This window comes from Thamnophis elegans, chromosome 1, assembly GCF_009769535.1.
Source record: "Thamnophis elegans isolate rThaEle1 chromosome 1, rThaEle1.pri, whole genome shotgun sequence".
NCBI classification, from domain to species: Eukaryota; Metazoa; Chordata; class Lepidosauria; order Squamata; family Colubridae; genus Thamnophis; species Thamnophis elegans.
The window spans coordinates 51,314,141-51,338,260 of record NC_045541.1 but is presented as its reverse complement, the minus strand read 5'-3'; the positions used below and the strand labels follow the sequence as shown (position 1 = coordinate 51,338,260).

Below are 24,120 nucleotides of genomic sequence, written 5' to 3'. Positions count from 1 at the left end.
GTGATGACCGGTGACTGTGATCTTGAAGTGTTGTAGAGCCAGGTGGATGGCTCTGAGCTCCAACCAGTTGATGATGTCGCACAAATCTGTTGAAGTCCAGCGTCCCTGGGCTATCTGAGCTTCCAGGTGTGCTCCCCAGCCAAACAAGCTCGTGTCCGTTGTGAGTACCTTCCTTGCTGGCTTCTTGAAGAGGGATCCCTTGCTCAGTGCTGGGGTCAGCCACCAACGGAATGAGAACAGCACCTGGGGCGACACTTGGATCTTGAATCTGGTGTCGCTCGTCCCCACCTTCTGGTATGGAAGCAGGAACCACTGCAGCTCCCTGGCGTGTAGGCGAGCCCAAGGCACGATCCCTATACAAGAAATGAATTTCCCAAGGAGCCTGGAAAGAAGAACTACAGGGACAGAGCGTAATTTATGAACTTAATGAATCAGCTGCACAATGTTGTCCTTTCGCTCCTGGGGGAGGAACACCTCCCCAGACACCGAATCTATAATAGAACCGAGGTGTTGGAGCCTGGTAGATGGGACCAGCTGGCTCTTCTCTAGGTTGATAGAGAACCCCAGGGACCTGAGGGTGTAAATGGTGGTCCCCAGATCCTGTCTGGCCATGGCTGGGGACCTGGCTAGGACTAGGATGTCATCTAGATAGCAAAATAGACAGACTGGTAGAGAACGCAGGTGACCTGTAGCTGCAGCCAGCACCTTGGTAAAGGTCCTGGGGGCTGAGGCCAGCCCGAAGGGAAGGGCCCTATATTGAAAGTGATTTCCCTCAAGGGAGAACCTAAGGAACCTGCGATGTTCCGGGGCGATTCTGATGTGGAGGTAGGCCTCCGTAAGGTCGATGGAAGCCATGAAGTCGCCCTGTCGGATAACTTCCAAGATGGATTTCAAGGAAGCCATCTTGAATCTACGGTAGACTACCCTGGAATTGAGTTGTTAAGATCCAGGATAGCTCTCCACCCTCCTGAACTCTTGGGAACCAGAAACAGGTTAGAATAGAATCTGGAACCTCTCTCCCCCTCTGGGACTACTTCAATGGCCTTGATATCCAGAAGGTGTTTGATGGCTCTAGTCTTAATGGCCCGTTTGGCTGGGTCAGCAGAGGAGGTGAAAGTGCAGAACCTGTTAGGGGGTTGCGAGCGGAACTCCAGGTGTAACCCAAGCATAACCATCTGGAGGACCCACTTGTCAGAGGTGATGCGTTCCCAGGCATCCGCGAAAAGGGAGAGGCGACTGCCAATGGGGTGATCTGTGGCTGGATCACTTGAACCTGCGGAATGGGTGACCGCCTCCTCCTCGAAAGGGCCGCTTGCCCTGCTGCTGGCCCCTGAATCTGTCCCTAAAAAACTGTCTGTCCCCCTGTCTGTGGAACCTGGGGGGTTGGTACCTGTGAGTCTGAGTGTCTGAATCAGGCTGGCGGAAGGATGTTCTCCTGGGGTAGGGGGCGTGTCGGTTATGCGACCGTCTGGTCGTGGCTGGGAGAACCTTCTTCTTGTTTTTGTCCTCCACCAGAAGCGGGTCCAGCGAGGCACCGAACAGCTTGTCCCCGACGTAGTCTGCTCCTGCCAGGTGCCATTGGCTCGGGACTCCGCCTGCCAGTGGCACAACCACAGTAAGCGCCTGGACGCTACAGAGGAAGATAAGGCTCGGGACGCATACTTAACTGCATCCAGGGTGGCGTCCACAGAGAATTGCGTGGCTGCCAGCACCTTCGAAATGGCTTGCAGCAGTCGCACCTCCGTGGCCAGTGTTCTGTCTCTCAGCTGTTCCAGCCACAACAGCGTGGATCTGTTAAAAAAGGAAGCAGAAGCGGCCGCCCTAATGGCCCAGGTTATTGCCTGAAATGTTTTACATATCACAGTTTCCGCCTTCTTATCCTCTGGCTTAAGGCAGTTTGCAATGTCTCCCGTCACTACGGATGAGGATGAGGCTAGAGTGGCGATCGGGTTGTCCACCTCCGGGAGCTGGAGTGCCTGGTCAAAGGTGGGGTTGATGTTATAGAACTTCCGCTCATTGCCCCCCGGATTGGGGAAGGATCCTGGTTTAACCCACTGAGATTTTAGGACCTCCATAAACATCTCTGGAGTTGGAATCTCCTCCTTCTTTACCGGGGGTCTATGAAAGGGACCCTTTTTCCTACCCTTACTGGTGCTAGGTGTGGCAGTGGTTGGCCTGGGTTCTGGTGGGGGATCCAGGTCCGCTGTGTCCCTGGCCTTACGAAGTAGGGAACTAAATAAGGCGGGGGGAAACAGGCCCGTGATGTTGGGGGCCTCTGTAGACTGAGCATCCTCATCCTCAGAGAACCCCACATCTTTCAGCTCCCCTTCTTCTAAATCTGAGGCTTCACTGGCAGTGGAGGAAGAAGGGGACCTGTGCTCTCTGGCCACAGAGTCTTTGGGAAGAGTCTGATGATCTCTGGGCTAGTCCCGGGATGATCCCTGTTGTGAGGCCTGGGGTTGGTGCTGCATCCCAGCGGCCATCACTTGAACTAAGGCCCTGGCTAAAACCTCCTGGAAACTCTCAGATAACTCTGGGAGGGCAGGGTGGAATTCTAGAGGTTGCAGGTGATCCCTTGCCTCTGGTGAACTTGGTGCCAGTCTGGGCCTAGCTGGGCTGGAAACCCTGCGACCAAAGGGATCCCCCCTCGTTTCAGAGGAATGAGCAGGCGAAAGGGGGGGGGGCGAAATGGAGCTATGCCTTCTGCCTGAGCTCCTGGGGGAGCCAGGAGAGGCCGCCTGGGCCTCTGCCAGTGCAGGGAGCCTGCGGGGGGAGCGTGACCTAGAAGGCGATGGGCTGATGGTCGCCCTAAATCTCCTAGATGAGGCCCTGGTCGCTCTGCCCCCTTTAGGGCGAGTCTCCTTAGTGGATGCCCTGGGGGTGTCCTTCCTGGTGGGAGACCTCCCTCTGCTGGCCTGGGAAGCTCCCCTGGAGGTCCCTTTGGCTGGATCTGGGTCCCCTAGGGATCTCGGCTCAGCACCCCCGCTCCTCGCCGCGTCTGCCTTGCACTTACTCTTTTTCCCGCTCATCTCTCCTCTCTCTGCCGGCTCAGCTACTTCTTCTTCCAGCCGCTGATCCACGGCTCGAGTGCCGGCCTGCACCGAAATCAGGCCCCTCTGCGGATCCACTGGCAGAGTGGGGGGCCACTCTAGGCCTCTTCCGGCCTCCTCGGTGCCTCTTGAGCGGTCCCGGCTACCGTAGATGATTGCCGGTCATGCGCTCAGCCACGTATTCCTTTCAAAATGGTGGCCGCCGGCCTGCGACTCAAGCCTCTCTGAAGCTGGAGAGCGGTGGGGCGATCCCCTGTGGATCCCTGGTCCTCCGGAATCCTGATCAGGCGGCTGCAGTCCGAAGGCCTCTCTACACACTCTGATCGGTGTGGAGGCTTCTTCCCCTCTTACGCGACCGTCCGGCCGCCTGGGGAGCGCACACGTGCTAGCCGGGCAGCAAGGCCTTCGCTAGTAGTGCTGAGCACGTTGGAGGAGAGATGCAGCGCTGGAAGCTTCTTGGTGAGAGAAATTGCTAAAGGAAAAAAAAACTTACACTAGAAAAACCCCTAGATTTCCAAAGTGAGGGAGAGTCAGGAAACACTCCTTCTGGGCTGGAGTCTGAGGTTAATCTGGGAGAGCAAGAGGAGGATCAGAGGCGTGGCTTCAAAAGATTATCCTCAGACTCCAGGGCAAAGGGGCTTGGTTAATACCCATCTGTTACTCCTCCCACACCTCACTCTGGAAACAGAAAATATCTCCCACCCTCCAAGAACACATCCTATCCAATAACCAACACCCACATAAGCAGGAATTAATACCAAACAAAAGTAAAGCAGAAAACAATACCCCAATCAAGGAATTAACAAGGAGAGAAACTCCCCCCGCCAAGGTAGTATTTATTAACAGGGAGCAAACCCCATACTCGCTAGCACCGATGATGTTATCTAATCAGATATTGAAATGTCTGTGAGCAAACAACCAAGCTTAGAGAGCACCAAGGACTCCATGATATATTTAAGCCCTGTATTCCCTAATGTAATTTTAAAGTTAACTGTTCTTTCATCCAATAGCCAAATTGGCTCCCTTGATATTAAAACTGTATTTTTGCTACAAAGGAATCTGTTATCTGCAACGTTTTCCAATTGCTACCACCTTTTCGCTAAGCGTTATGCAATCTAATGATGAAATGTGTCATCATTTCAATCTCTTTAAGTCAACTGGGATGGGGTGGGGTGTAGATTACAACCTTTACATGTTTCATAACACAAGGGAAATATCTATGAAAGTAATTAATTCCTCAAATTACCTGGTAAAAAAACAAAGTATGTAGCTCAATCAAATTCAGTTACTCAGAAATACTGTACTATAGATTCAACTGAGTGCAAGAGAGCTTACATCCCAGCAGGCATATTTTGTTTCTAGCCTTTGAAGAAAAAAGCCATTAAATAATAATTTTGCTTACTGTTAAAATGAAGATATAAATATTTTCATTCAAATATTCTAAAAGTGCATATTGTGCAGCTGTTGAAAATCTCTTTCACATTTTGAGCAGCAAAAGCTTCATAGAAGAAATAACTTGGAATCATCAGAGTCTACAGAGTAACTCTGGAAGCATCTTAACACCAAAGCCAAGACACTCTTTTAAAAAAAAATCTACACTTAATGCTGAATTGTTCTTAACAGTAATGGCAACTGATTTTATGGCTTTTGACTAAAGGAAACTGAGGTATATCTCTGTCAAAAGATGCCAAACAAAAACCCAACTACCAAATTATATCGTAGAGAATTGCACATAATAAAAGTTCATCTCGAATAGTGGCACCCAAAGGCATTCAACTTACACTGACAAATTTGTTCCTCCAAATTTGCTAGCAATGTGAACATTACATATTTTGGTCAACACTAGCTCTTCATTGATATAACTTTCAAAATGTTGTCTCTCTCTCTCTCTCTCTCTTTAGAAACTTCAGTCAGCCTTTCCTAGCTAGACTCTTTCCAAAATGTAGACGATATGACTGCCCTTCTGGATAGCTGCCTTCAAAATGCGATCAGCTGTAGGGGACCTTTGACAAAAAATATGCACATTTTAACTCCATGCACATAGAAGAAATCCAGCTAGTAGTGGAAACAAGTTCACCATCAGTAGCCATAGAGTTATTACCAGGCTGGGAGAACAAGAACAGAGATCTAGAATAGAAGAAAATAGTACAAAGATGAGAAAAATAGTAATTGTACAGATATTTTTCATGTACTTTTAAGAGCATTTAAAATATTATCTCCTGCCCCTCAAAAAGTTAGAATTTGAGATGCTTCAGGTATTTAGGAATTAATTTATCAAATGAAAGACTGGAAAAAATCATAATAGACTCTGTGAATGTGTCAAATATTTAGAGCAATGAAGAATAGCTACAATAGTTCTTATCCTCTGCCTAAGTGATTGAAGCGTATGTCATTATTTCTATTAAAATCAGAAATAAATATAATTAAATGGAGCAATTCTAAAAGTTTTTTTCTGATTTTACTTACCAATCGATGCAACTCTTGTTAAATTGGCAACTGGAGGGGGATCTTGTTCAGGTGGACAGAAATTGCAGAAATCCAAGCAGGCTGGGCAAATTAGATTCCCCATATGTAGCCATCCATTCATCTGAATAGTCACTGTGAGAATTTGACCTGAGTGACTGCACAAATATGCCACATCCTTGATCCAAACGGACAGTCCATGAGGAGAGCAAGAAACCTTTGGAATAAAACAAAATATGATATATTTACAAAGTACTGTATTTTTTTAACTATAAAATGCACCGGAGTATAAGACACACCTAGATTTCAAGGAGGAAAACAAGAAAAAAAATAGTTTTGGCCTCCGCATGTCCGGTTTTGGCCTCCCCGGCTGCCAGAAGCATTCTACAGGCCTCCCAAACCCTCTGCGTGTCCCATTTTTGCAAATAACGGGCCCGTTTTCGGCCTCCCGAACTCACCATGCATCCCGTTTTTTTGCCCTCCCCAGCCCCCAGGAGTACTCTGCAGGTCTCCAAACACTCTGCGTGTCCCGTTTTCGCCAAAAACAGGCAAGTTTTTGGCAAAAACCAAATGTATTGAAGAGGGTTTTAGGAGGCCAAAAACAGGGATGTATTCGGTCTATAAGACACACAGGCATTTCCACTCACTTCTTTTGGATAAGGAAAGTGTGTCTTATAGTCCAAAAAATATGGTAGATTGCATAAACTATTTCATTACAGCAGCTGCTTTTGAACCTTTCATGATGTATTTTGTTTCCGATCTCATTATATAAAGAAAAATGCAAAATGTATTGGCACTTTCCAAATAATTATTCCTAAGAACAATGATGAACCTGCTCTGTTTTTTCACATTATCTTCCACATGCATTTGGTGCAAGGTTTATGAGGGTTCAATGACCACATACATCTAAGTGAGAAGAAAATCTTTTATAAATTACTTAATCTGTAAATTTATAATTGTGTATTTTTCCTTCAGCACTCTTAGAAAAGTCTAGTCATATCACACTTATCTTGGTATAGAAAACATGCGACCAACAATTAAATTAATAATCTAATTATTTTAATGTAACAGAGTGTACAAAATGCAAAATTAAATTAAAATGTATTGCAGTTACCTGATAACAGCCACTACCCCAATCAGGATAACTCAGTTTCTTTCTGCACTGTTCCATAATGAAAGCTGACTTTTGAATGAGGCAAATGGAATTTGGCCCATATTTCTCTGCACCATAGTTTCTGAAAGGATCTACAAAACAATTTGCAGTTTTCTGCTAAAATCTATCAGATTATAGAGACAACAAAATTATCAAATTCCAAATTTAATGAATGTATATGCCGTCCAATCCCGAAGGACTCCAGGAGGCTTACATAAAAACAACTCTAAAAAGAATACAAAAAATTTAAAATAGAAAGGAAAAGCAGGTTAAAAAACACATCATGCACTCAATCTTAGTGGGGCTGGACCTCATTCATGAGGTCAACAGCCCCAGGCCTGCCGGAATAACCAGGTCTTAGTAGACTTTCGGAAGGCCGAAAGAGTGGGGAGGGTCCGGATCTCTGGGGGTAGATCGTTCCACAGGGCCGGGGCAGCTACAGAGAAGGCCCTCCCCCGAGGAGCCACCAGACGACATTGTCTAGTCCAGTGTTTTTCAACCACTGTGCCGCGGCACACTAGTGTGCCGTGACATAGTGTAAGGTGTGCCGTGGGAAAAACACTTTATATATAGTCAATATAGGCACAGAGTTAAATTTTTTTAACATTTTCTAATGGTGGTGTGCCTCGTGATTTTTTTCATGAAAAAAGTGTGCCTTTGCAGAAAAAAGGTTGAAAAACACTGGTCTAGTCGACGGCACCTGGAGAAGGCCCATCCTGTGTGATCTTATCGGACGCTGGGAGGTATGTGGCAGAAGATGGTCTTGTAGATATCCGGGTCATAAGCCATGTAGGGCTTTAAAGGAAATAACCAGCACCTTGAAGCGCGTTCGAAGACCGATAGGGAGCCAGTGCAGCTCGTGGAGGATAGGTGTAACATGAGTGTATCTCGGTACACCCAGTATCGCTCACGCGGCTGCATTCTGGACCAGTTGTAGTCTCCGAACACGTTTCAGGGGCAGCCCCATGTAGAGCGCGTTACAGTAGTCAAGTCTTGATGTGACGAGGGCGTGAGTGACCATTTGAAGTGCGTCCTGGTCCAGGTAGGGCCGCAACTGGTGCACCAGGCAAACCTGGGCAAAAGCTCTCCTGGTCACAGCTGACAAATGGTGCTCTAGTGTCAGCTGTGGGTCCAGGAGGACACCCAAGTTGTGGGCCCTCTCTGAGGGGTGTAAAGTTTCACCCCCCAGGCTTAAAGATGGAGCATCTGGACTATCCTTGGGGGGCAGCATCAATAGCCACTCGGTCTTGTCGGGGTTGAGTGCAAGCTTGTTCACTCCCATCCAGGCCCTGACAGCTTCCAGGCACTGGCACATCACTTCCATCGCTTCACTGAGTTGGCACGGGGCGGACAGATACAGCTGGGTATCATCCGCATATTGATGGTATTTAATCCCGTGCCGGCGAATGATCTCACCCAGCAACTTCATGTAGATATTAAATAGGAGGGGGGGAAAAGACCGAGCCCTGCGGCACCCCATATTTAAGGGGCCTAGGGGTCGACCTCTGTCCTCCAACCAACACCGACTGCGACCTGCCAGAGAGGTAAGAGGAGAACCACCGTAAAACAGTGCCTCCCACTCCCACCTCTTCCAGCCGTCGCAGAAGGATACCATGGTCGATGGTATTGAAGGCCGCTGAGAGGTCAAGGAGCACCAGGATAGAGGAATGTCCTCTATCCCTGGCCCGCCAGAGATCATTGGTCAGCGCGACCAAAGCGGTTTCGGTGCAGTAACCAGGCCTGAAACCAGACTGAAAGGGATCTAGATAATCTGCTTCATCCAAGGTCTGTCGGAGTTGGAAGGCCACGACCTTCTCAACAACCTTCCCTAAGAAAGGGAGGTTGGAGACTGGACGATAGTTTTTAAGCATAGCTGGGTCCAGAGAAGGCTTCTTGAGGAGGGGTCTCACCACCGCTTCCTTCAAAGGTTGCGGGAAAGATCCCTCCTGAAGAGAGGTGTTCACGATCCTCTGGAGCCAGCCTCATGTTACCTCCCTGCTGGCCGAGACCAACCAGGAGGGACACGGGTCCAGCAAACAGGTGGTGGCACTCACCGCTCCCATGGCCTTGTCCACTTCCTCAGGAGTGACAAGCTGGAACTCACTCCACAAAATCTGATCAAGGCCCTCCCTCGGCATCTCCGCTGGCACTGTCCAAGTGGAGTCAAGGTCCATCCGAATCTGAGTGACTTTGTCCGACAGAAACTGAGCAAATTCCTCAGCCCTTCCCTGTAAGGGTTCTCCCGCATCCCTCCCTTTAAGGAGGGAGCAGGTTATCCTAAACAGGACAGCCGGGCGAGATTCTGCGGACGCAATAAGAGCGGAAAAATGAGTACATTTTGCCGTCCGTATCGCCACTAAATAAGTCCTAATAAAGGCTCTTAGTTGTGTTCGGTTGGATTCGGAGTTACTAGCCCTCCAGCGTCGCTCTAGGCGTCTCTTTTGGCGCTTCATCTCCCGGAGTTCCTCGGTAAACCAAGATGCTCTCCTGGATCCACTGCCGCAGAGAGGCCGCAAAGGCGCAATCCAATCTAGTGCCTCAGCCGCCACTATATTCCAAGCAGCGACCAAGGACTCAGTTGGATTGTGGGCAAGGGAGTCAGGTATCTCTGCAAGCTCCGTCTGAAATCCCAATGGGACCATCAGGTGCCTGGGGCGGAACCATTTAATCGGCTCCACCTCCCTGCAGTGGGGGAGTAGCTTCCGAAAATCAAGCCTCAGCAGGAAGTGATCTGACCATGACAAGGGCGAGATCTCTATCCCCTTTAGTTCCAGATCACGTCTCCATTTCCCCGGGAGAAACACAAGGTCGAGTGTGTGTCCCGCTGTATGAGTCGGACCCTGAATTACTTGGGTCAAGTCCATGGTTGTCATGGAAGCCATGAACTCCTGGGCCCCATCTGAGCATTCGCCAAGAGATGGCAGGTTGAAGTCCTCCAGTACTATAACTCTGGGGAACTCAACCGCCAGTCCGGCTACTGACTCTAGGAGCGCAGGCAGGGATGTTGTGACTCAGCTGGGAGGTAGGTACGTCAAAAACAAGCCCACTTGACCCCCTAGGTCCAACTTCACAAGGAGGGACTCACACCCGACAGTTTCTGGAGCAGGGATCCTGCGAGGGACTAATGACTCCTGGATATTAGCTGCCACTCCCCCACCCCTTGTTGTGGTTGGTGGAGCACCTGAAACCCTTCTGGGCACATTTCTGAGAGGGGGCCTCCTCCCGCGTGGCCCAGCCAGGTTTCAGTAATACATGCCAGGTCTGCCCCCTCGTCTAATATTAAGTTCTGGACGAGGGGAGCTTTATGAATCACAGACCTGGCATTTAGCAACAGCAACCTGAGACCAAGGCCCTGACTTCTCTTGTCACCTGGTCCTTGAGTTGAGCTTTCAGGGCCGGAACAAGGGATCACTGTGACGTAGCGAACCCTCCTTCTCCGGTAATGGCTTGCCCTGTAGCTCCCGTCATACCTGCCCCTCCCAGTCGTAACCGCGATGCTCCGTCCCATCCCCATCCCCTCCCCCCCTCCCACGGCTCCTGTTCTTCTCGGCAGGCCATTCATACCGTGCACTCTAGGATGAGAGGCGGATCTGGGCCCCCATCCACTTCTGCTCTGCATTCAGTGGAGGGGGCTCCAGGCCGCACTCTCAATCCCCTCATATATACCGGCCAGGCATTCTCCGCAAACATACCCCACTATAACATTAAAAACATACAATGGTACCATAAAAGAGAGAATAAAATTAATTTAAAAACGTGGGATCATTCAACTACATGCATAGAACACACATTCCACATACAGAAAAGTTTGCGCAGATATTAATATTAGTATTGTGCAAGCGGATTCATAATCAGATATTGCTAGGATATTTACATCATAAGCAGAGCTCGCAGTAAATTATTTTTCTAACTTGTTCACCAACTTTAGCATTTATTCAGTGTATACGTCCACTAGGCCGGCAACTCAGAAAAAATGTGGCATTTTGAAGAATGTGTACATGATTTATGACTGGATGTAGCAAATTTAAAATCAATAGCATTGAACAGTTATTAAAGCAAATAAATTCCCATGGCAAGATATATGTTCAGCATGGGCAGACATTTCTATGTAATGATGATTGACAACCATTGTCATCATGTTCTCTGTATTCCAACACTGTTTCATCAAATTTTAGTAAATGAACAAGCAATATGTAAGCATCCAAGATATACTGTAATGCATTTATTCAATTTCTGATCAGAAGACACCAAGAAGACATATTGTTTTCTTCTACACCTGTATATAAAAATAATTTTAAATAACACAAATTGATATCAGACAAATACTGTTTTCAAGTTATCCCATCAGTGGTGCTAAAAGGGTTTGACGGAAGCTTAGCTATGACGACAGAATGTGAGATAACCTCAGACCTGATGACAGAATACCAGATTCCCTCCCTAAAGATTTATGCAGCCACCATTCATTGACCATAAACCAAGATTATTACAATTCAACGAGCATATAGTTGATGTTCTGGCTGTCTCGTAGTTCTAAGGCTTCCTTTGGAGTGACCTGGGATCACGTAGCATATCATGTGAAATTTGAGTCAAGCTTACACTACTCGATATAACCAAAGGTGGAATTAAGTACAAAGCCAACTGACCTGGTTGGTTTTCCAGTATCCGACAATCTGAACTGCGCTGAAATTCGCCACTTAAGTGCCAACTAAATTCTTGACTAAAAGGGCAGTAGTCAGCAATTTCAACCGACCCACCATAGTGAGGCAAATCTTTTGGCAATACACCATACAGACTATCAAAATACTGTAAAGAAAAAAGAGTTGCAGATATGATTGTCAGAGCAAGGAAAAGTTAAATTACAGTAACAGCTTTTGGTGATAACTACATCTATATTACTAATGGAGAAATTATATTCCCATGCAGCAGCTTCAAATGAAAGGAAACTAGATAATATGCAATTGTTACTAGAATTAAATCTGTCTCGGGATATACTATTTTAATAGTTAACAGCTGTTGACAAATACATTGTATTTAAAAGTGCAATTAAACAGTAACAGCTGTTGACAAATATTGTATTTAAAAATGCAATTAAAAATACAAAAAAGAACAAAAACATTTTAAAATGTAACATACACCCAAGAAATATATTGTTATAGTACCAAAACAGAAAAAAACCCAGAGTCAGACAAATTCCCCCAAAAGTAATATATTGAATTGATATATGTATTTAACAATATACCAAATTATATATAAAAATTCCTTATTCTTATTGAATAGTATGTAATCTTTGCTAAAGGGGAACATATTGTGTCATATGATTAGTAGATAAAATTATCTTTTTAGAAATTATGTGTTGTGACATATAAGCTTGTGCTGCAAGCTTATACTTCGGAAGTGACAATTTGTTTAGTGTCATCCTATTAAAACATTTTCAAGAAAAATTTCAAAAGTATAACATTAAATCTATATACAGTGTACAGCGAGAATATTTTTACAATACCATACAGTGCTCCAGCTCAGTTTGCCCAGTCTGTAACTATATGCCTGCTTATTGTGAAATACATCTATAACTATGCTACTTTCAGCAATAATTATTTTAGCAAGGCTATTACACCTGTGTTTTACCTCTGGCAGTGATATGCAGTCTGAGGCTTATGGATTAAACATAGCCCCAGAGCACTGAGACGTGACTACTGAAATTCAAAATGTCCTCATCTCACTTGTCCAAATTTAAATTTTTTCCTACAACTAAAGTGGAATAAAGGTTGAAATAAATTTCCCTATTCCATTTTTTACTTTAAATCTCTTAAAATCGCCCCAAATCAAGATGTAATATTGAAATCTAAATGGTAATATTGATTTAAAAAATTCTTTCTTTTCTCAATATTAAAAGCTATCTAAATAGTTAACTTTAAACACATTATAGAAAAAAGTGTATTGAAACAACACAATGCACTAAGATTTATAACATCATAAATAGGGGAGGAAAGAAATATTTCTACCTCTTTCAGTAATATTATTGTGTCACCCAATGATCTGCCAGAGCCCTCCAAAAGTTCGAGAGGCTGAGCTACCCATCCCTGATCTCACAATCATGTATTGCATTAAAGTGTGTATTGTTTAGTTACGGTTTGTTGAATAAGAATGAACAAGTGAATTCCTATCACAGGATAAGCGAAACCTGACAAACCAAATGTATTCAAATATAATTCTAATCATGCTTGATAGTTCCTACCTTATCTCTCTATTACTGCTGGAGCTACAATGATCCTTCCATAGCTGGCTGCTCTTTAGATAAGATTAACTTCTATTTAAATGCAGTTTATCTTTAATAAGATTAAAAGCTAATTAATAAAATACGTCTGGTGCAGTGGTTAAGCAATCAGGCTGGGAGAAGATGACTTCTAATCTTGCCTTAGGCACACAGCCAGCTGGGTAAACGTGGGCCAGTTCCTCTCTCTTCAGGTGTAAGAAGAGGCAAAGGCAAACCCTTCTGAAAATCCTGGCCAAGAAAACTGCAGGGACTTATTTAGGCAGTCTCTTAGTATTGGATATGATTGAATGGGGAAAAAAAGTAACATTGAAATTGTTAACCCAATATTAAGATGCATGTAAACTTTCCTTCAAGTAAAATTATACATGTTTCAATTCCTTTTAAGTTCAAAAGAAGTAAGTTGGATTCATTAAAAAACACTGATCTAAACTCTTTTTTCTGCTATGCTGGAAGAGCAGCCAAGAGGAATGAAGACAAAGGATGCTTTCATAATATTACAAGGCACCCTTGTAATATTAAACTTGGATTCACACAAACATGGTGAATGAGGATGCATGGCTTTTCACAATGTTTAAACCTAATCAATTACAGTTTGTAACAGGAGAAGGTGCTCGTTATGACTTACTATTACATTTTGCCTTCCTGCTCTGTGAAGCAGCCAGGTATCTTTCTGGGAAGTTTTATTTCCTAATTTGGGGATTCAGGTAGTTTTAAGAGGCAAAACGAGTAATCTAAGTCTTGCAGAACCTTAAAGCATCTATCCTGCCTCTTAAACCCTTCTCCACTAGACAGAATCAGTGCAACTATAAGCAGGGATGGTATTCATTTACCTTCTCTACCGCTTCACAAATGTGAGCACAGCTGCCTCCTCCGCGCATGTGCACAGCTTTCTGCACATGTGCTTTTGGAGAAAAAAGGGCCTAAATGGGATGCTATAGAATTGGGGTGGGTGGGTGGGGCCACCCGCAATTTCCACTATCGGTTCGGGTGAACTGATCCGAACCAGAATACCACCTCTGATTATAAGTATACAAAAGGGTACTAGGGATGCTTTAAGTCCTTGCAATGATAAAACCAAAGTAGTTATCACCTAATACAGTGGTTCTCAACCTTCCCAATGCCGCGACCCTTTAATACAGTTCCTCATGTTGTGGTGACCCCCAACCATAAAATTGGTGTCTTGGTTCCGAAGACCATCGAAAATACGTGTTTTCCGATGGATTAAGGTGACCCGTGAAAGGGTCGTTCGACCCCCAAAGGGGTCCCGATGCACAGATTGAGAACCACTGACCTAATACATAAACCCTGGCATAGCGCATTGCATGAATTTGCCTTTGGTTTAACATTGCTTCTGAATAAGGTTATCAATTCAGAAGAATGAGACATACTTGTTTCATGTGTTATACAACATACCTGATACTCCTGAGGCAATGGTTGAGGGAATTTCTGTAAATTGCACACTGCTACCGCTCTTTGGTCCTGCCTGCATGTTAATTGTAATGGATTACTTCTCAGAGTGTCACAATAGGGGGCTACTGGTTCTTTTCTTAAGATTAAAAACAGAACAGCAGTTAACATGTTATATATATGCTTCAGTGTATTAATAAACACTACTCATTATTCACAATAGTTAGTGCAAGGACAATTTCAGGGCCATCAATAAACAAAAAGTTCATATATATTATTCTTACTTTCTCCGTTGCTGATTGATCCAATACTTGCAGCTTTTCATCACAAAGTCGCATCCTTTTCCTCGGCCCCATTCTAGTTTTTCTGCCATGCTATAATTCACTTTATACCAGCTGCAAAAATAACAAGTGGAAATGGAAATGATTCTTTAGAGTCCAACTTTCTGAACCATTAACAACAAAGAATCAACATATTAATAATCTTAGGAATTATTAGGTTGTAAAGAAGACATCTCTGTTATGTTGCCCAAGATTCCTGGTCCTCCTTCCCAATACATTAGCTTATTCATTAAGATATACTCTAATAAGCAAATGACAAATATGATTTGTCTGGTTTTTGGGGCTATAAACCAAGAGTCCTCAACCCCTGGTCCGTGGCCCAATACCGGGTTGCAGCCCCTTCAGAACCAGTCATGAAGGTGGTGGGGGAGTGCATGTGCGAGTGAAGCTGCATTTGTGAAAGCAGTGCGCTTATATGGAAACCGTCCCCTCTCAACCCCCATCCTGTTGCTGCCACTTCCATAGGCCCACTGAGCTGGAAAGATTGCTGCTATAAAGCATTGGGAATGTGCTGCAACAGACAGCATGAAATCCACCATAATCACCATTCAAATCTATCTGACTAGGCACCTATCCACCAACTTGCTGCTATTCTCTTCCATGTCTTTTTATGCATTTCCAACAGTGCAGGGAATCTATGACAATTATGGCCTGTTAGGAAGTATCTTCTACTGTCCACTTACAAGAGCTTTGCAACACTTTGGAAGTAATTTAGAAAGCACCACACTGTTGTTTAAGTAATATTATATAACTACAATGTATCTTTTATTACCCAGTGTCTTCCATTAATGCCAGAGTAATCCGGGAGAAGACCCTGTTCTGTGTTTGTGATCCAGTCATTGCTTCATTCTGGAATTAACCAACATCAATAATAGTTAGCGGCAGTAAAGCAACCAAACAGAGAAACAGACCAGCATTTTGTGAGAAGCAAACAAGTAGGAGAGAAAAATAATATTTTTGCCAATAGGGAAGCATATTTCATTACATTAATAATCACAGATAAATTAGGAGTTGCTCTTGGGATGTCAGGGAGCTATCTATAAATTACATGCAGGATTATTTTCTTATAATAAGAAATAGAGCAATAGGGTCGCTAAATGGAAGAATGGAGAATCTAAAATTTAGTGTAACTGATACCATGAATGTTTCTAAATTATAAAATATAAATGAACTTTCATTCCTGGCCTGGCATCTTGAAAAGATACCTGTATCTATTCTTCATATACTAAACAGCTAATTTTGTATTATCTACAGACTAATATAGCATTCTTCTGTCCATCTTCAAATAAATGAATTAAGTAAGTCCAGATATGTAGGAAGAGTATAATAGGTGGCTTTTAGTTTTTAGTTAATAATATATACCTGATTCATTCTGGCTGTACTGATCAATAAAAAATCATTCTAAATATCCTTGAGTTGCTCTATTACTACTTACTAGGGACAACCGGTTGAGATTTCCCAGGCCAAATTTCATGCTGGAACAACCCTATGTATATCTATATATTAATTGACTATACTAACCTCTAATAACCGTTTCTCCCAATGATTAAGCTCTGTGCCTATGCCACCTTGATTTTCCAGTTCCATTCCTTCTAAATTTGGACAGTCAAAGTGTTTCTTGCCTCCTCCTTCAGAAAGGTATTAAGACAAATCTCAACATTATTTATTTCGAAATAACAACTGCTTCATTTTACACACAAAGTTTACATTATATTTATCTAACAAATATTTTTAATGAGAGAACCCTAAGATGCTTTCATACTTTCTTGAAGTCAAGAAATTTCATTTTAAATTTTCTGTGACAGATCACACTACCTCAACCCCTGCAGTACATTATTATGGGACATTTACCAATGACTCAAATTCTTTAAATTATTACAAATTACAGAGAGCAGGAAAAAACATAAATATTTAATAATATAAGCACAATTGGATCCTTCAAGAATTCCCCATAAAGTGGAAGAAGCAGCAATAGTGTGGTACCCAGCATTGGAAGTGGAATAATTTTCCCACACCTTTTTTCACCACATATCAGTGTATGGTATTTGGATGTTCATCAATTTAACTCCCAGGAGCCCTAGGAAGAGAATGCAATAAGGGTTGCCTGGCCGAACTAAATGAACACCTAAAAGATTGACGAATTTGCTTGTTCTGCTATAGAGAATTGAGGAGGGCAGAGTTTAGAGGCCATTATAAATTCTTCCAGATTCTTGTGGCAGCATTGAAGGACTTTGCAGGGGTTTGGAGAATAAGCATCTTAGGTACAGTATATTTCCTGGTTAATCTTGTTATTAAGAGACCCCCAGGAATTGATTCCAAGGTAAATGATTTCGAAAGTAAATTGAGGAAACATTTTTGTCAGAGATTAAGTAGCAGGGCTGAATCTAACATGTTGAACATGGCTTCCATCACTATTTGCCACTATGGGTCTAGACAACCAGTTCAGATTTTGTGAAAGAAAATAAAATAATACTACAACTACCTTAGGAGTTACCAAAAGGAATATATTATGAGGCAAAATGTTATTATCCCGCACATCCCATAATCCTTACTGCTTTACGTAAACTTTATCACTCCACTGATACACACCAAGGCTGAAAGGAAGACAATTCAGTTGTTACAACTGGGAAGTAGGATAAGCTGTCTCAACTATTAAATATATGAGTAAAGTAGCAATGGATCTTCAAGACAACTGACTTCCAATGCAACTACCACTAAAAACTAGGAAGCAGTTATGCTATTTGTATAATAACTATTTTAATATACCCACAAGTACTGTTCAGTGAAATCAGTTTTGTAAAAATTGCAAAAGTCAGTATATACCTTTCATTAAATAGTGGCAATCCATTTGCGTATCTAGCAGTCAAAGGATTTCCATCGTCATATGATAAAATGCAAAAAGTCCAGCAGAGAAACCCTTAAATAGAACCCAAAAGTATTTACGTCATGGTTAACCCAAACAACTGACAGAAAATTACTAGGAGAGAGAAGAAAAGACGCAAGCTCACATCAAGGTAGTCCTCAATTAATGACCATAATTGGGACCTGTAACTGCATCACTAGTGACATGACTAGTACAACAAGGTATCATACGACTGCATCAGACGTATAACCTCACTTTTGCCACTGTCATTAAATGACTTATCAGCAGTCATTAAGCAAGGACACATGTGACCACAATATGCAACTTTACTGACAGCTTCTTATTGACTCTACTTGTCAGAAGTTGGCTCTGAAGCACACAAATGACAACCACATGACTTTGGGACACAGTGGCAGTCATAAGTATGAGGATCGGTTCATAATTTGCATTTTCAGCATGTTGTAACTTGGAATAATCATTAAACAGGGCAGTCATTAAACAAGGATACCTATGTATGAATATTCCCAAAAACACAACCAAACACAACCACAAATTCTAGCATAGTATAGCATGAAAAAAATGACTAATATGTAAATTTCAAACCAAGTATTAGGGCAAGCCTCATTTACCAATTCAAAGATAAGACTTTTGACAAAACATGGTGAATGAGAAAAGATATAAATAGAAGTTGGGGAATTGGCCAGGATAAAAAAAAATGCTAACAATATGAAGCTTAAATGTTTATAAACTCTCTTGATTTTTCATCTTTTTCCTCTGGTGAACTACCACCATCTTTTCTCCCTCCTCGCCTTTTAATAGTGTGCCTACTATAAAGATCTACAGATTATGATCTCGTATGTTTTATAGGATTTTTGAACCCTAATACAAATTTTTATAATTTTTTTAGAAATCGTTTTTAATGGATTTTTTAAAAAACATAGCATCAAATACCAGCTCTTACCAAAGCATGAATGATTTCATGTTTTACTGTAGACAACATGCCAATAAACTCTTGTGGTTGGGTTGAAATCATATTTGGACACAGATTAGCATATCCTGCAATTGGTCTGGGAAAAATGGTGACACATTATACAAAAGGAAGAACTTAAAAATATTAAACTTCATTATTACATGTAAATACTTCATATTATCATAGCCTACAAATGTCTTATATACAAAAATGTCCCTGGAGTAACTTTTTCTCCTGTAAACATTAAATCTGTGGAATGTAAACTCAGAAAAAATGTTCTCTCTCAATTAGTGGTACTTATGCACGGACAACTATAGTATCTGTACAGATTTCACCTATGGAGTTTCCTATCAAATATCACCCCCCCCCCCCTTAAGCTCACGAGATACTCACTTTTTTCTGTGCTGAGAAAAAACTCGGTACTGATCATAACTAGCAGCACAGGCCATACAGAAGTAAGTGATTCTCGTATTTGGGGTTTTCTCAGTCATGGATAGTCTACGATCCTGAGATGATGAACCTTATGTAAAACATTTCTCGCTTCAGACTACAGATCTTTCATAATTAATGTGATAATATCATGTCTTTCCTTAAGCAGCTTTGTTTTCACACACTTGTTTTTTATTTATTTTTCTCATAGCAACTCAGTGATGATAGGGGGAAGCCCAAATGCAAGACCACAATCTTATCACTGGGCCTTAAACTTTTTGGTCTGTGGGAGTCTTTAAATATGAACATTATATAGGTGCTTTAGCAACAGAGTTACCATAACTAAATTGATAGTTTGTGGGATATATAAAGCTAACTGAATATAGCCTCTCACCTTGCATAAAAGTCCTTATCACTTTTGTCCTTTTCTAGACAGATGAGCATATTTCTAAATAAAGCCTGTGTTGCAGCCAACTATTATGTATACAGTATCCATCGGAGGGCCAGCAGATTCTGGAATAAAAGTTGGTCTACCGTGTTTTTTTTTAAATATAAAAACAAACAAACCCACAAGTGGGATGGGAAGCATGGGAGATTCTACAGGCCAACTGCCTCCCCCCCCTCCCAGGGGGCACCACAAGGGGAACCACTGTGGCATAAAATGTGACTTCCTATGAAAGCTTTCAGATCATTGGAGGGATATCATTCTCCTATTATTCTCACATGGGGCAAAACTCAGCCAGCAGGACTCACTTGGAATCCTGTTTCCTGCTGCTCTCTTCACTGAAGGTTCTGTGTGACCTTTCCTGCAGTGTAATCACAGAACAATGCATTATCAACTGAAGATCAGCAGGGAAGAAGTGAGTGGGGTAGGATATTTATATCTTTCTGATTCCTTGGCTACATCATCCAGCCTTCTCTCTCTCACTGCTCAAAACAGAATGCATGCAGATAAATCTTCGCTGGAAAGACTTGAGACCTGTAGCTCCCCACAGTCCACCTCTTGAACCATACTTTCTGAGATTGGGAAACAATGACTTTGGGGAAAATAGCCAGTTGTGACAACTAGTTGTGACGTCTACTGACAGATCATTCACTACCCTTGTCCAACCAGATGGTAAATGTCTTTTCAGAAAATTTCAGCTGATTGTTCATCAATTTAAAGTTAGCTTGGAGATTACCTGTCCATATCTGCTTCTAGCTGACAATATGCTGCATATGCGATGATGTTTTCTTGGCCACATCTTTCAGTAGTCAGAGCACTAACATACAGTATAAAATCAGCATCTCGAATGCCTTCCTTGTCTGCTTCGCCAATAGTTTGACAATTCCGTCCATTCGTATTACATACCCTACATTGCTAAGACATTACATTTCAAGAAATCAGTGTCAAATAATCTTCAAATATTTATTTATTTAAATTATCCTGCCTTATTAGGCAAGGAACATACTTCATTCTCCTTCCTGTTTCTATTTTCCCCACAACAATCACCTTGTGGGGTGGATTGGGATGAAAGCGAGATTGATTGGTCCAAAGTCACCCAGTAGGGTTTCATGCCTAAGGTAGGAGTAGAACATTTGGACTTCTAACCTGATGCTTTCACTGCTACATCAAACTGGTTTGTCTCTTTTAACTATAAAACGTATATATTCCCTGCTTTTCTTTCTTAGCCTGAAGAAACATTTGAATTAAGATTCTATTCTAATCATTTGTAAAGTTTTATACTACTGCTTGTGGCAAAGAAAAGAGTTTGAAAAGACCCAAAGTTCATAAAGAAATTTGAAAAAGAAGGAATGTAATATTCAAATATAGTTTTATTATCTTTTTTCCTAGGTTTCTGAAAATTAAAAATTTTCAGATGTCATAACACAACTGTCTTACATCAGGCAAATGAAATTGATATATCTGCTTTAACATTTTTCTTAGCAAATTTTGCTAATTAGAAGGAAATGTGGTGGTTACTATATTTGCATGTTTTGTTGTATAACTATTCCTGTATGATCTGAGCTACAAACCATAAATAAGGCTGAATTACCTGCAGGTGTTCTTCAGGGACTATAACTGGCCCACACTTGGTATGTTCTGCACAGGCTTCTCGACAATATCTGTGAGGATCATCCTTCTTCCTTAAATACTGGTTTGTTACACACTGTCTTCAATTAAATCATAATCACATATTTGTGAGTGAGATGAATGCACATAACAGTCCCACACAAAACAATATCCTAATTATAAAATCTATTAAGCATTGTCAAAATGTTAAGATGCTTATTAAAATTGAGCTTTGAGATAAAAAATAATATGCTGACATACAGAATGCATTGTAAAAATAAATCTCACTGATTCTCCCAATTAAAAATGCTGAAAAATATACATACCTACTTAACAGGACAGTAGCCATAGGTTTCCGAACTTGAAATGTCTTCTCTAAATAAGAAATAGCTTGTGGGAAAAGCTTGTTCTGAACAAAAGAAAAATAAAACAACGAAAAAGGATTTGACACTTTAAAAAATTCCTTCTAAAGATTTAAGTCAAAACTCTAATGACCATGTAATCATATTTTCACAGCCATGAACTCAATGTAATGTTAGCTTTATTTAAAAAGATATAGTAATCCCTTGCCAATTGCGAGTTCCATTCTTGAAAACTATCATAGTTGGATAATTTGTGGTTAATAAACTTAAGATCTAGGGAGGGGAAACAATTCCACCTGATACAAAACCTCAAAGATATTGTGTCAAACCTATAATAAAGTAAAATAGTAACATCAGAAAATGAGAAGGAATTTTAAAAAGAAACAGTTCAGAAAAGCATACTATAAATTTAGAATACTGGCACTTCTGAAAAGATTACCTTTACTGATGTATCTTTTTTTATGCTGAATCTACTAATGGAGGTTGAGATACAAATTCTGGTGTTGAAATAAAAGTTTTGAAGAATGAATAGCTGCCTACCTACTTTTGTTCATCAGTCGAACTAGCTGCATGCTGCAAATATGTAAGGGCTGAAACTGATGAGGTGGGGATTCACTTCTTTAATCTGGCAGGTAACTTGTTATCTCTGGATAGAAACAAATTAATCCTAACATATTGTGACTTTTGCTAAATCTGGACTTAAACAAAATGGAATTTGCATAAAGGAGGTGTAAAGAAAGGAATGAGAAAATGTGAGCCTGTACCTTATTGTTGACATGTTAATCATGATTAGGGAAATATTATATGTATGCTTTATTAGTATGACCTAATCCATGCATTGTTTTAAATCAAAAGCAAAGAAACAACATTAGGTTTAGCATTATGGGTGAATTATATCTGCCATAATTTCCTAGAACAATTATAGATGTTAGGCAACTTAGAATGCAACCTTCAAAGTATACATCACACAGATCTTTAGGATAAAATAATTAAACCAGTATTTCATGTAAGAAAATAGAATGCAAAAATTAAGTAATTTACCTTTATAAGATGTTTTTTTTCAGGGAGCAATCTATGAACAGAGAGAGCAGTTAGTAGACATTTTTTAATCTTCATAAAGCACTGTTACTACACAAATTACAAATTACTTCACTTCTTCCCTTGGCTACTAGTTACCATTTGTTTTAGCTACTTGTACAGATAGGGAAATTGAAAGCTATTCCTGTTAACAATAATAATTCTGGAATTATACTTACTCTTCAACACTTCTGTCATATATAGTCTTAATTCTTAGGTGTTCATTAATGTTTCTTTTCATAACTCGACTTTCTTTAAGATAAACTTTGTAAATAACTGTTTGGAGAAGAAGTGCATTTAATAAAAATGCTTAATAAGTCTTAAAATCTATCATGTTTACATCTGAATTGAAGCATACATACAATACGTTCAGTTCCTAATAACCACTATGACCCTTATTCCTCAATAACATTTGAGGAATATAGAAAGGAAGGTAAGCATATTTATTCTGATGGATTGTTTTTTTTGTATTTTATTATTTGGTTGCACAGCCTTGTATTATTTCTATTTTCTATTATTCACCACAAGTAGTTTCTGAAATAGATCCATGAACTAAGTGATTTTTACTTTTACAATATTCAAATTACTTGCCAAGTTTCTAAAACGCATTCTTGCATTTTCAAAATATTTTTCCTCTGAAAAGCCTGCAAAATCTAAAAAATAGCCTGACCAATAAAGCATACTGATGACTTTAAAATAAATATAAATAAATAAACTTTAATAAAGCATACTGGTGACTCCAACAATGAAATCTACTTAGGTAAGATGTAAAGGGGGCTAACTTCTAGGAGTTAAACCAGTTTGGGATTATTTCAATAAGCAATTGCTCCAAGGACCGCGTTGGTTTTAGAATAAACCATTTAAAAATACCGTTTTAGCCTTTTCTTTCGCAGCCCATATGTAGCACTAACCCAGAAACGCCGTTTTGAAATGTGGCTGTACTTCTATTAGTGACCTTCCCCCCCACACCCCACACACGAGATTTGGCTCAATAATCTGTTTAGTTAACTAAATCACAGATACGATGAGAGCAACTCCGAACACTTAAACGAGCAAGCGAAAAAAACCCACATAGAATGGAATGTATGGTTTAAGCCCCGCAGTTCAGTCCATCTTTTCCCTTGTTTGGAATCTCTTGCCTCCCCCTAATTCCCCTAGGATCCTCACCTCCCCGGCTCTGGGGATGTGGTGGTGACAGAAAGGAGAGGCGATGTTAAAGGCCGGGGCTTGAGCCAGCAAAAGCAGCTCAGCCAAAAGAAGGACAGCCGAGAAAGGGCTGGAAAAATGGAAAACTTCCCGAACCGCCGAAGCGGTCGCCATCTTGGCCTCCTTCTTCCCGAGTCCCCGTATCACCAAGGTGTCGGAGCCGGAGCGAAAGCGTGCCGCTCCTGACAGCCAATAGGAAATCACGGAATCATGGTAGAATGAATGCCATTGGTCCCACCTCGGCACAGAGGGGCGGAGATAGAAGGGAGCCTGGGCCTCTAGGGTGCGCGAAGAAAGACCAAGGTTAAGAGCCTCGTCACGCGCACTCCTGCTGTCTACAAACTGCAGGCGGTTCGATTGAAGGGCGCTGAATGGGACAGGCAGAGATCCCGTAATAGCAAATCCAGCACAGGAGACTTATTTAATACCGATAGGACACCATCGCTCATTGTTTAGGATCCTTACGGTACTT

At 41.7% G+C, this 24,120-nt stretch overlaps 1 protein-coding gene across 1 annotated transcript; it reads right to left on the bottom strand.

Annotated features, from left to right (window-relative positions):
* Positions 1–3,653: 3,653 nt before the first annotated feature.
* LOC116502936 (leishmanolysin-like peptidase) lies at positions 3,654–23,790 on the bottom strand. The gene is given in 18 exon segments (XM_032208978.1): positions 3,654–5,177; positions 5,517–5,730; positions 6,628–6,758; positions 11,310–11,469; positions 14,354–14,486; positions 14,632–14,742; positions 15,461–15,537; positions 16,210–16,323; positions 17,171–17,282; positions 17,512–17,572; positions 17,575–17,605; positions 18,513–18,618; positions 20,132–20,310; positions 20,987–21,104; positions 21,330–21,412; positions 22,407–22,437; positions 22,622–22,719; positions 23,610–23,790. Coding segments are annotated over 18 exon segments (2,013 nt in total). The 5' UTR covers positions 23,763–23,790; the 3' UTR covers positions 3,654–5,076.
* Between the last annotated feature and the right edge of the window lie 330 nt (positions 23,791–24,120).